Source organism: Plectropomus leopardus, chromosome 8 (assembly GCF_026936395.1).
Source record: "Plectropomus leopardus strain MGB_pleo_1.0 chromosome 8, ASM2693639v1, whole genome shotgun sequence".
Taxonomy (NCBI): Eukaryota; Metazoa; Chordata; class Actinopteri; order Perciformes; family Serranidae; genus Plectropomus; species Plectropomus leopardus.
The window spans coordinates 13,740,458-13,753,725 of NC_142183.1; the positions used below are offsets into that span (position 1 = coordinate 13,740,458).

General features: G+C 40.2%; 1 protein-coding gene and 1 long non-coding RNA gene across 2 annotated transcripts in view; one reads left to right on the forward strand and one right to left on the reverse strand.

Annotated features, from left to right (window-relative positions):
* Window positions 1-7,132, forward strand: part of tnmd (tenomodulin) — a 63,393-nt gene extending 56,261 nt beyond the window's left edge. Inside the window, exon 7 of the mRNA XM_042493480.2 lies at window positions 6,297-7,132. Within this exon, the coding sequence (XP_042349414.1) occupies window positions 6,297-6,506 (210 nt within the window). The 3' untranslated portion in view covers window positions 6,507-7,132. The remainder of the gene's footprint in view (window positions 1-6,296) is intronic.
* Window positions 1-9,846, reverse strand: part of LOC148188867 (uncharacterized) — a 28,306-nt gene extending 18,460 nt beyond the window's left edge. The window contains exon 1 of the long non-coding RNA XR_015777225.1: window positions 9,706-9,846. This is a non-coding gene — a long non-coding RNA (uncharacterized LOC148188867). The remainder of the gene's footprint in view (window positions 1-9,705) is intronic.
* Between the last annotated feature and the right edge of the window lie 3,422 nt (window positions 9,847-13,268).

The window sequence follows — 13,268 nt, forward strand, 5'->3', positions numbered from 1 at the left end:
TGGTGGGTTCTAGATTAAACCCTTGGAACATGAAAGGGTTCTGGCAAGAATCCCCTGATCGGGTTCTGGAATAAATCCTTGGAATATGAAAGAGTTCACAATAGAACCCATCCAGGGGAGTTCTAGATGAAACCCTCGGATTATAGAAGGGTTCTCCATAGAAACCCCTGGGTGGGCTCCAGATAAAACCCTCTGAATGTAAATGGATTCTCTACAGAATCCCCTGGGTGGGTTCTAGATAAAACTCTTAGAAGGTGAAAAGGTTCTGAATAGAGCCTCTGCAGAGTTGTTGGGTTCTGGGTAGATCCCTCGGACCCAGTTGGAACTTAAATAAAAGGCTCTACAAGGAACCAAAAAGGGTTCTCCTATGGGAACAAGCCCAATGGTTCTAGTTAGCACCTGTATTTCTAAGAGTGCACACAGTGTGTGTCCTGTCATCTATCATGTTTAAACAGACACATAATAACACGCGTTCTCTTCATCTGCGTTCCACAGGTCTGAATCTCGGCGTCTCCCCACAGTTCGCGTCTGTGGAGCAGAATAATGGCCTGAGTCCTTGTGACAGCGGCTGACAGATATATGAAAGTGACCTTTGCCACAGCTGCCATGTCAGAGAGCAGCGTGTATCAGAGGTGGCCCTGGAAATTTCAAACTGAATAACCGCCATCTGACAAGGCTGAGGAGATGGTACCACTGTCCTTGACCCGTGAAGCAAGGAGGGGCTTCCAATATAAAGTGACCTCACGCGCATGTAAACATGTTTTGTGGGCCCGCATCGAGGTGTTTGGACCACACTCAGGGTCAGGCTGCATGGCTGTTCATGCACGGCAGATATGTAAAAAAGGAGCTGTAATTCAAAGCTGTGAATGCAGCAGCTGTTTGTGCCTCAGGAGAAATCTTTACACTGAGGCTAAAGCCCCTTATCACTCTGGTAAACCTGCAGTGTTTACTGAAATACATGATATCTCCTTATTCAATTACATCCAATTGCATTGTCATTCCCGCTCACTGTAGAGCACAGTGAGATAAAAATCGGAGATCAGGGACAAGCGGTGAGGCATTTTTATATGTTGCACTGTCCTGTGCGTCTGCATAAAAAACCCCTCTTGGAATACAAAGCAGGGTATGAAACAGAAATGTTATCTCTGCCGTTTTGATCCCAGAATGAATGTGATGAGCTCGGCTATGAGATTTAATACCACATCCCTGCACGTGCTTGAAGCTCATGAAGAGCGGTGATCAGCGTGTGTGAAATAACACCAACAAGTGTGGAGATTAGAGGAGTCGTGCTTTGATTCATTACATCTTATTGAATGACTGACGCAGTTTTCTACTCTGCAGACTCATTCATATCCAGCACCTCATATTATGCACAGAGGTGCCTGTGTGTATGCAAGTGTGTGTTTGCATGTGTATACGTGAGCCGGGGTGTGTGATGAAATCAGATGCAGCAAGGGGGTAATGGCTTTTACTCTTCATTAATGCTGCTTGTTTTTGAGTGACTGCCTCAGATTTCCCAAGGTGAACCATTCTTATCACTGCAGCATCCCACTAGAGACGGCAACTCAAAGCCGGAGTGATTAATATGTACCCTCCGTTTTAAAAGGATAGCTCTGATTAATTGTCTTTAAGGTACAATGCTGCCTATTGGCTGTTTGTTTTGATAAACGCGGCGTCATTTGAATAAAATATTTTCTTCATTTTCCAAGCCGGAGCTCCAGATTTCGTAACATCCCGGTTTGCTGTGAGGAGCTGATAAGATTATCGCTGGTCCATTGACAGCTTTCGTGTTGTTTCCATAACAGATTGTTGCCTGGAAGCTGATGACCTGAAACTTGACTGAAACAATAAATCATTAAAAGCCTACCTGCGCTTGTCATCGCAATAAATCAAACCCGGCTATTCCAGATATCATCTGTCGCACCCTGTCCATGTGTTTTAAGTATGTCTCACGAGTGTTTAATTTCACTCAATTTATCATCTCTCACACCAAATACATGGTGTACTTTTTTTGGTCATGCTTTCAACGGCAGATCTTCCTAAAGACAACATGGGCAGCCACATAGGCCCTGTTTACACCCAATATTAACATGTTTCAGGTGACACAATCATAAGGAAACAGCGCTAAATACAAGTGGATTTTCAAAAATGATTCAACAGTGATTTAACAGTCTGTCTGTAGTACGGGTGCAACCACTAATACTGGCAATGCAGATTATCTTAATATGTGTCAGAGGATCCCAAATGCATCAGGGCAAGGACACATGAGCAAATGCAGGCGATTGACCTGTCCAGGCGATAATGTGGGCACAGCTTGTGATGCACATGGAAAGCTATTTTGCTAGACAATGTCAGCTAGCTTGATAATAAATACAGCAAAATATAATCTTATTAGGCAGGTTTTCATTAATCCTTAAATTCTGCAAATTAAAATAGTGAATATACAATAAGCCTAATGGAAACACGTCAATTTCGAAAAAATTCCTTTTTATTGCAAAAACATTTTTACGCTTGCATTAGGTGGGCAAAAATACCATATTTCACAAAACTGAAAAGGAAACACTTTTCATGTTTTTATAGAGCACATGATGTACAACAAAGAGTCACACTCTGAAAAACATGGCGCAGTATGTGTGGACAGAGGAAGAGACCGAGAACGTCTTGAGTGGTATGCAAGACTGAGAAATTACGGCTTGCCTTTCAATTATCACTTGCATATGGGAATAATGACGGAATAATGACGGCTGGTGCGGTGGCTACGATAGAAATACACTCGCGAATGTTTTAAACATCCGTCTGCATGCTTCTTGGAATGTTATCGAGAGGAAAAAGTCAAAGTCCAAGAGAAGCTGCATAACATTACTAAAATAGAAACTCAGTTATCTTTCAGTTTAGAAAATATTGCATAAGTTGCATAAATCTGTCATGGAAACCCGTCTATTGTCTCCCCCAGACCTACTTCTTTGTTATTGTTTAAGGGTGCAACTTCACCAAAGTTGAATTCTGCTCAATGCTAGGATGCAAATTTGCTTTGCCACCAGAAGTGAAATGTTTTATTTGTTCCTTCGCTGTCGCTGAATCGAAGTGAACAATGTTACAATGTCACCAATTTGAATTTCACATAACTACGTGTGACCGCGCTGTAGCACCAAGCAGGCAGGTTCAAAGATAATACAGCTGATACCAAAAGAGACAAACAAGTAGGCAGCAAAACTGAGGGAGCAGGCTGACGTAAAACAACTAAAGGGAACAAACCAGTAATCGAGAAACACCAAGGGAAGCCAGCAAGGATCACAAAAGACCAAAGCAGACAACAAAAGATGAGCGGAGCAGGAAGACTAAAGGAGAGCAGGGAGATAATGAGGGACAGGTGACAGCAGGATGATGACGAACAGGTGAAACAAATCAGGGCGGGACAGACAATCACAGAGGCGGGAAAATACACAAAGGCAGACAGAAAAAAACAGATAGACAAGGTACACAAGGAGTGAAACTACAAAATAAAACAGGAAACAGCCTAAACATGAATGACTTGCGTGAATCAAGGAAAAACAAAAAAAAAAAAAAAACAAACACAGAAAACAAAGTCATCAAGATAGCAAACAAAAACCCAGGATCACGACGCGTACATTGTCAGTGCTCAGTACTGATGGGTGTGATGACGTGGAGTGTATACGGACGGTGTTAGAGAAAGAGAAAAGGAAAAAACATAAGAAATAAAGTAGATGAAGACAAAAAGAGCTAATTTGCAAAGTATTCTTTTGTTTGTATTGTTTGTTTCCTAAGTTGTTTATTTGCTCTTGTTCTTTTTTGTGACAAGGTGAAGCTGATTTCATTTTTAAAAGTTATCACAAAAGTAGTAGAATCATGTCAAACTAGACAGCCAACAGCATCCACAGGTACAAACCATGTCGCCATCGCTTTTTGGAAAACAGGGCTATGAGAAAACTATTCGCACGGCCATTTCTAAACTCTCACTTCAAGATAACTGAATGAAAATGCTTTCTAACCAGGAGTCGCCCCTAAACTTGAAGCTTGTTCCAGGTATGTGCTTCATTCCCTACAATCAATGAACTCCCTCAAATTAAAGCTGTATATTTGTCTTTTTAAGGAGAAGGACAACCAGCCTATATGAAGAACAATAAATCACCTAACACATGTACAAACACATTTAAACAGCATTTCTGTGGAACTCAAACTATTACCTGTTCCAGTATTAGTCTATGTATATTAATTAATAATCATATTTACTGCAAACTAAGAAACCAAAGTCTATCAGTATGTGATTATTTAACTCAAAATAATCATTTTCAACTAACCTATATACTTTATAAACCAATGTATCCTCATGTAATGGTTTGTATAATTCCTAAGAATTAGCGCCTTACAAATGCTGTTGCATACTTAACGTGAAGTTAGGCAATAAGCAACATGATAAGAAATTATCCAAAATTAGCAAGGAATACAAGAAGATTCCCTGGAAATTAGCACACAAAAATGAAAAGAAAATGGTACTAAAAAAAGAAAAGAAAAACTTTATAGATATAATTAGAACTAAATAATGTTTTTATAAAATAATTTTCTTTTTTAGTCTTTCTTTAGCTACTTTTAATTTCATTTTCTCGCCTGCATTTCCTAATTTCTTGCACTTTGCAGGCCAAGTTATTTGTTGCCTTCTTAGCCAAGTTTTCAAAAGAAATCAAACCAATTTGATCGTGTTTCAAAGGTTTAACTGTTTGTGAAAGGCATCTGAAAGTAACACAAGAAACTGATGTCAATCCAGGTTTCAAAGGGTTAATAGGACGACCTCAGGGCTGCTTCCTTTTACTCCCGTAAGCACGTTGATCACATGATCGCAGCCTTTCAAAATATGTGGATTATGCACAAGTTACTGACTCTGAATATGTGGGATATGTACGAATTTTGGTGCATTACTTTTCATAAATGTCCAAACAGTACTGAATTCAGTTATAGATTTTGGATTTTGGTGTGCCACCCCAAGATACAGCACCAAACGTGCTAGATCCGACACTGATGCTTTTGGTGAATTTACTGTGATGTGTTTACAGCTGCAACAAAATTTAAAAATAAAACCCACTCTGACTGACTTCCCACTGACTCGTACAGTAGATGCAAGAAAACCCCTAATTCCCACCCATAATGCAGCAGGGGACTGAAGGGACTCAGCCGTGTGCTCCTGCGGGTCCTGTCCTCTTAAACAATTCCCTCACAGTCTCTATTCCCAACTGTGGATGTGTTTGGTTCTGCACTGTTGCGTGTAGCTGAGTCACTGTTGGCGCTCTGCAAAGAATTGTTCTGCATGTGAAGCCATCGACTCCTGGATCCGTGCCGTTTAACGAGACAGCGGCGGATTGTCTCAGAGGATTCATTTACTAAAAGAGATTGAAATGTGGTCAAATGCGCACTGAGGGCAGTCGCTGCCTCAACTTGCGCGGTGAGTTAAGTGGCACTTCTCCGAACCCCATTTGGAGTTGCTCTTGATCAAAGGCATGGCACTCAGCCCCCATGAGTCTACGGGGGCATGAACCAACCAGCACAATGGAAAAATCCAAGGGCCATTAATTCTACCCAATTTACCTTTCGTTTGGGTTTCATTTGGCCCCACTATAAATTCAGAGGCAGCCAGCAAGAGCAAATGAAAGAATCCTTGTTAGGCGATCATTACTCTGCTAATTGCTTTAGAAATGTGCCACGCACTTAAAGTCAAGGTCAGGGGAAGGGCGCCAAGATGTGGGGAGCTCTAATTTGAATGCTCTATTGGAGGAGGGGTTGCCATTTTGGTGCAGAGTGTGGGCTTCGGTCGAGGGAGTTAAGAGGTCAGAGATGAAAGAAATAGTGTAATTATGCTGGTAACTACCAACGTTAGAGTCCCTTTGATTGAGGATAGCGCTGGTAGAGAGGATGTGAACGCTGGATCCAGAGACGGGGGCATTGTGCAGCCGTGCTACCGCTGGTATAATAGAAAGGTCAAGGGTGTTATATCATGTTTTATGCTCCTGCAGCTTAAATCAAGCTCCCTCACTCTGCCTCGCTATCTTGATCTCTTTGTCACAGTCATCAAGCACGGCACAACTTTGCATTTTCACAGACATCAATTCTGATCTTTTCACTCTTGTTTGGTTTTTACATATATTCTGCTGACCTACAACCAAAGCAGGCTCATCAATTCACGCCATCCTCCTCCTCTCCTTCTTCCCCGCCTGCCCTTGCCTCAGGAGGACTGGCATTTGTCATGTGTGTGATTGTAACCCTGCTCGCTGTTGTGTCCTCTGCAGAGGGACGTTGGAATCGAGCTGGATAACCGTCTGGACGACAACGGCTACTGCTGCCAATACTGTCGCCGTGGTTACCGCTACTGCCGCCGCTACCACGAGCCCCTGGGTGGCTTCAACCCGTGGCCGTACTACTACCAAGGAGGCCGGGTCATCTGTCAGGTTGTCATGCCGTGCAACTGGTGGATCGCCCGCATGCTGGGGAGGATCTGAGGAGGCGCCGTCTGGGATTTAAACTGTTTGTGTCGACGCAGGTGCAACTTCTCCTTTTGATAAATATTCCAGACCACGTCGTGAGACCAAAGCAGTCCATTGCACACAATTATTATCCAATCTGAAAGTTGGCCCACCGAGTATTAGCCAGTTTAAACAGTCTAAATGGCATTTGAGGCGTTTTGATTCTTTCTTAAAAGGCATTGCTCGTTTACAGCTGTCTAATTTTCTCTGCTTATCTACCCATTAAGTGTCTTTGCTGTTTGATCCTGTTGAATGGGTGCAATTTAGTTTGGAAGATGTCACCAGAAACTAATCTGCTCTAAAAAATGATCCAGCTCTGTCTGTCTGTTCATTTATTTTACTTCATATGTGAAAAAGGCTTGGGTTTTTTGGGGTTTTCTTTTTTTTTTACATCTGCTCTATTAACACTATGAAAATGTACATGCAGTTTGCCGATATATGCAACGATCGGAGTGGTGCTATCCTATTAGTCATTTTACTAAATATGTTTGTCTCAGTTGTTTGTGATCAGTGTTTTTTATTATTGATTAAAGATGGGGAAGGCAGAAATCTGAAAAGTCAAAAAATCCCAACAGAATCTGAAAATAAACCCTTGACCTGCAGTCCTCGCCTCTCTGTCCTAATCCCAGAAGACAATCACGGACGTACGCACGCGCTTCATAAAGTAACAGTGTTTCCTATACATTATTTGATCTTAATTCATCATATAGTTGCTCATTCACTCAGCACCTCTCTTTTTCTCTGAGACAAGAATTAGCAAGTGAACATTAGCCACTCCACCTTCCCTTCCCTCCACCTGGCTCCCCGCCACTGTCGATTGCATCCCCAGGAAGAGAAAAAGCAGCAGCACTGCGGCTATAGCAGCTCGAATTTGACCAACACACACCAACCAGCGCAGGGTCAAACCTGTTAGTGTCACAATTTGGGAATAGCAGCCCAAACGAAGGATGAACAGATAAGGCATCAGGATGATCTGAGTGATTCTTTGCTGATTTCTAACCAGGTTTGTATCATAATAATATGGGCAGTATAGATGAAAGATGGTAAACTTCACTATATCGAAACAGATGACGCAAATTGATGCAAAACACATCATGCCGCAGGTGCTGGCTTTAAGGGCTGTTGCTCAAACTACGGGCTGTGCTTCTGCATTTTCATATTATCGCCAGACACAAAGAGTATAGAAGTGCATCAGAAACAGACCTCTTCCATCGCTCAGGCTCAGACCAAAATCTGATCAAGCGATAAACTAAACAGTGCTGATTGAATACTAATCACAATTATTTTACTGCACTGCACATCTATTGGCTTAAAAAATGTTTCCAGGAACACATTTCAGTGCCAAATTTAGCTTTAATAGCCACGAAAGCCAAAAAAACTGAATCAAACAGTAAAATTTAGCAGCAATGATCAAATATAAACCAAGATTCTGTTAATACGTTACATATTTCTCATGTAAAATGTTTTCATAAACACGTTTTAGCTTACCGTCTCACTGTAACACAAGATCGTTTCTTAACAGCCAGCCGCAATTGTTTCACACATACAAGTATTAGTACAAGTACTATCACGTCACTCACCAGTAAGCGCATTTATTGATGTGCGGCGCAAAGCATTCTGCTAGTTGTAGGTTTTTTAACTCTTGAGCAAAAGTGTCCTTTTTCTCTGTTTTCTCTGGTCATGTAGCAGCAGTTTAAAAGTATTTGCATCTTTTGACTGCATAGTCATCCTAGATTTATTAAAAGCATATCTCCAGTGCTAAAATACTTCAGTGTTAAATAATAAACTTACAGAAAGCAGTCCGAAAATGAGGTGAGTGAAGCCAAATCAAACAAGTTCTAAACACTAACTGAATGCAACAAGGTAAAACTAGAAAAGGCCAAACCTAGAAAATAAAATCCTCATAGTAATGTGTTGACAAAGGCAGGTTACTCATATAACTTTACTAATATATATGCCAGATACTCTTAACCCTTTGAAACCTGAGCAAATTGGCTTTATTCCTTTTGAAAACATGGGAAGAAGGCAATGAGCAACTTAAGAAGAAATTACCCAGACATTGACAACAAATTACCTGAAAATTAGTAATACAACAAAAAACAAACAAAACAAAGTCATAAAAAAAAGCTTAAAAACTATAATAATTCTTTAGAAATAATTTTGAATTTGTAATTATGATCATTTTAAATACAGAAGTCTGGAAAATTTTCACTATCTTTTAAAAAACTTTTTTTTTAATCTATTGATTTCTTGTAATTTGCAAGATAATTCTTTTCAAGTTGGTTGTTGCCTTTTTTCTGAGGTTTATGAAAGAAACTACACTAATTTCGCAGGGGTCAAAGGTTTTGATACTTGTAAACTGCGTATGAACACAGCACACAAAAAGTGATGACGATCCTGGTTTCAGAGGGTTTAACAACAAGTTTTAGGGCCTCTGGACACAGATCAGGACCGGGACAGTTAGATGATCTGGTGGGGAGTCAGGCTGTCAGGTCCCCCTGAGCTGGGGTTTGTTTGGGCTGGATTCGGGTTGATTCAGGGTCCGTCTCACTGCTGTCTGCTTTCCTCCCAGCGTGGAGGTCTGGGGCGGCGAGGAATGAGGCCGAGGTCACGCTGTGATTCTGGCCAGTTTTAGCTACATGAGCCTGAAGCCGCAGGTGTGAGCCTTTGGCTGTAGTTCATACACGGCAAAACTATTTCCCTCAACATCTCTGAAAGGCTTAACAGATACTGGCACATGTTTGATTCTGATAATTGTCAGACTCTCCTTTAACCTCTGTGATAAGTCCATCCTCCTTTTTTGCATTGCACTGTCAGGCATTTTATGCCAATGCATGAATAACATAAGATAAGATGGAAATTTGCATCATTACAGCAGCAAAAGGAATATCAAAAGAAGGTATGTACGTGAGAAATACAAAACAATAAGCAGTATAATATGAAATGTATAAGCAAGACACAAAACTCAGCAGTTAAAAAATATTTATACCAATTGCACATAGAAATAGCAATTATTTCTGATGGATTTTCCGCCATTAAATCAGGCTTGTGACAGGTGACCGGCACGCGCATGTACACCTGTATAACAGTTGGTGAAGGAGCTCAGAGCCGCCCACAGACGCCCACAGACGCCATGACAGAAACCAGCAGCTCACTGTGTTTGGTTTGTACTCACAGTTTTGTTTGCTGATCCCGGTGCTTCGGATGTCGTTGATTTGCGGGATGAGAGCTCGGTGACGTTAAACCGGTTCGTCTGACCGCCGCGACAAAATGAAATGAAAAACGAACGAACACCTCCCCCCCAAAAAAATACACCGGCATTTACGAAAAACAGTGTTCAAAACAACGGGGCGATACCGCAATTCATCAACAGGTACACTTAGATTTAACCAAACACACGCCGGTTGAGGAGTGTGTCTGTTGGCGTCTTTCCTGCTGGACTCGTGCAGCACACCTGATGAGGCCCGGCCAGGTGATGCATTCAAGAGACCCCTCCAAAAATAGGAAATTATAAGGGCTTCTACCAGCAACGCCCTCTTTTAGATTGTTTTGTTTTGTTTTGTTTTGTTTTGTTTTGTTTTGTTTTGTTTTGTTTTGTTTTGTTTTGTTTTGTTTTGTACAATTTAAAAATATACAAAATGACAGAGGATAACACAGTATACCGTGCAGAGAGGCAAAAAAACAATTGGGCTTATTTGAAGCCTCCACTCAAAAAAAAGTTTAAAATGTCACAATGTCAGAAGAATGACAAATGTAAACACAGAAATGTATGTATATCTATATCTATCTATCTATCTATACACACACACAGACATTAACATCATCAATAAACATTTAATGACTTTTTGAATTAATGCTAGTATATATATACATATACATACATATATATACATATACACATACACACACACGCACGCACGCACACACACACACACACACACACACACACACACATAAACAATGATAATTTAAATGTGTAATGTAAAAAAACTAATAAATATCTACGTGAGCATGTGTTTCTCTCTGAAATGATCTATGATTGGTCAAACTCTTTTCTACACTATTTTCTAAAGCCTGAAAGTCTGGTGTTCTCACTGACCACTTGGATAAAAAAAAATGCTCAAAAGTTATCATTGAATTTTTGCCAAATGATGCCAAAATTTCACTGCCTACCCACAGATTTAAGTAGATAATAACCCTCCTCACATTCACATGGGATTAGAAAACTATACGCAGTTATCAAATTAAGACAACATCGGGAAAGAAGCAAATAAGAAACAAAAAAATGATTAAAAAAAAAAAAAAAACACTAACACGCCAGCCCAGAATTACAGGAAGCTTTCCTTACTGGCTTTGTGTATCATAGAGTTGTTTTATCTGTTTTTAAGATCATGTTAAACTGAGGAGGTACAGTATAATTGAAGATGCACAGAGCTCAGCTGTCTCTTGTGATGTGGTTACTGTTGTCTTATCCTCCATTGTTTTCCCTCTTGTTGCAAACCACAAAATGCTTTAAATAGTGCTACTGTTCAAACACTTTCCTCTTTTCCGAAGCGATTTTAATCTGTAACACCACGTCTCAATCTGTCGAGCTGAAATAACTCTCATCTGCAAGTAAGAGATAAGCAAGCGAGATAGGCATTCACAATTGATGTTCTGTCATCAGAATAACAAGGTGCATAAATGCCCAAGAGTATTCAAGCAATGCGAGCTATTCAAAAGTTAAACCGAGAGACAAAAATGGAGCACTCATGTTGTCACGCTTTGCTTTGAAGCCTTCTGTATGTTTCTTTCCTCACTTTTTTTTCCCCCAATTAAAATTTCATTGTATGAATAATGTGAGTTGTCCCGTCATATGAAACAATATGATTTAAAAGAAGTGTGGGCTTGAATCTGACTCATGCACTCCACACAACAGACAGACCTCCTTCTCTCCTCTCCATTAGTCCCATTGCTCATTAGCAAAAACATTTAGCGTCAAATTGACAAAAAAAAAACTCGACATGCATGCTTTTATTGTTCTTATTCCATAACCCGAGCCTCTCTTGTGTATCTGATGCATAATAATGCATTGTTTACAGTCATATAAAAGCAGCTCGCCTGCTAAGTAAAGCTAGATGTTGACTCATGTTGGCTCAGTGTGATAATAATGTCAGTGATATCAATAATATTTGGCAGCCAAATGGATTTTGTGAAAAAGAGGGCGAAACATATTACTGTATGTAAATGTTTTATGGATATGCTCATAAATGGAGTTCAGACTGCAACCGTATTGTTATTTTTAAATCAATAATGTCAATAGCCCAAAGCAACATGTCAAGTAAAAAATAGTGGCATGAGTTAACAAATGCAATAATTGCAAACATACTTCAAATAAACTGACAAGTGTACAGCAAAGCCCCCGAGGCATTTCTGAAAAGTTCATAAAATCAGTGTTTATATAATTCATTTCTCACTACGTCCTGTTTACCACAACAAATAGTGGAGTGTTTATTGAAACAGATGCATTCAGCTGGTTGCTGCTGCTTCTGTGAAGCTTTTGCCTTCACAACGTTAGTGTAAAGTGTTCCTTTTCGTAAGATGCTGTTAGTTGTCTATCTGCCGAGGTCTCTGAAGACTTTGAGGACTCTTTTGTGTAGTCGTGAGAGTAAATTGCCATGGAGGCCCTGAGAGTCGGTCTGAATGGGATGGCTCACCCTGACTGGAGAGGCTGATACAGATATTACAGCCGGCTCCCTGAGAGCTCCTCGTGCCTGATGGGACAAAAGTCCAATATTAACCATGAAAGTCAAACTTTAAAAGTACTTAACAATTAAAAATCATCATGGAGGAGAGTGAGAAAAGATACTGGATATCCATCCAGTGCTTGACGGCATGATTATTTTCACAGATTCTATCTATCTAATCTATCTATCTATCTATATGTATTGAACCTGTTGAGATATGGTACAAATACATTCACAACTAGTGTTGGGTGGTCTATTCCTCCACTATTCCTGGAAACGCACACTCCTGACCCCAGTACACACTGGACAATAAATAGAAACTTTTAAAAAATATTTGCACACTCATTTTTGCCCATTACCAGGTACTGGAGATGCATAAATATGAAAGCAAACTGGCTAACACTCCAGTTGCATGCTGAAAAGTGCATCGATGTCTCAGTGTGTGAAACACAGATCTCTAGAGGTCATGGAAAGCATCTTGAGGAAACCAGTTGAATCTAAACACATCTACAGCTGTTTACATTTAGCGTTTAATGCTTTCATTTCAAATAAAATGTAAATAATGTAATGTTAAGCAACGAGGCTCCGTTAACGAGATATTTATTAGCAACTACATTTTAAGACCACTTCAGATATGTTGAGAGGAAAGAAAAACAAGGCAGAGTGGAATGAGTTCAGCCTGAAAAAGGATGTTTTTCCTCTAAAAAAGCAAACACTTGGATTACTCCAAATCAAATGATGTCTGATTATTAGTGTAGACCTTTCTGATCCCCCCTCTTCATCTATATGAATAAAGGTTTATTTGCATTCATATACCGTTCATGATGCAGTTCAATACTGTCTGAGGCAAATCTGTGAGTCAGTGACAGTGAACACGTCCTTGTAGAGCAGAATGAAAGAATATATCATTTCAAATGAAGCCCTGCACAATTTTTCCTCATGCATTTTATACACTGTCTAGGAAAATCCCCCCTGCAGCACTTGTTTATCACTGTTTTGATGGGGAGAGGAA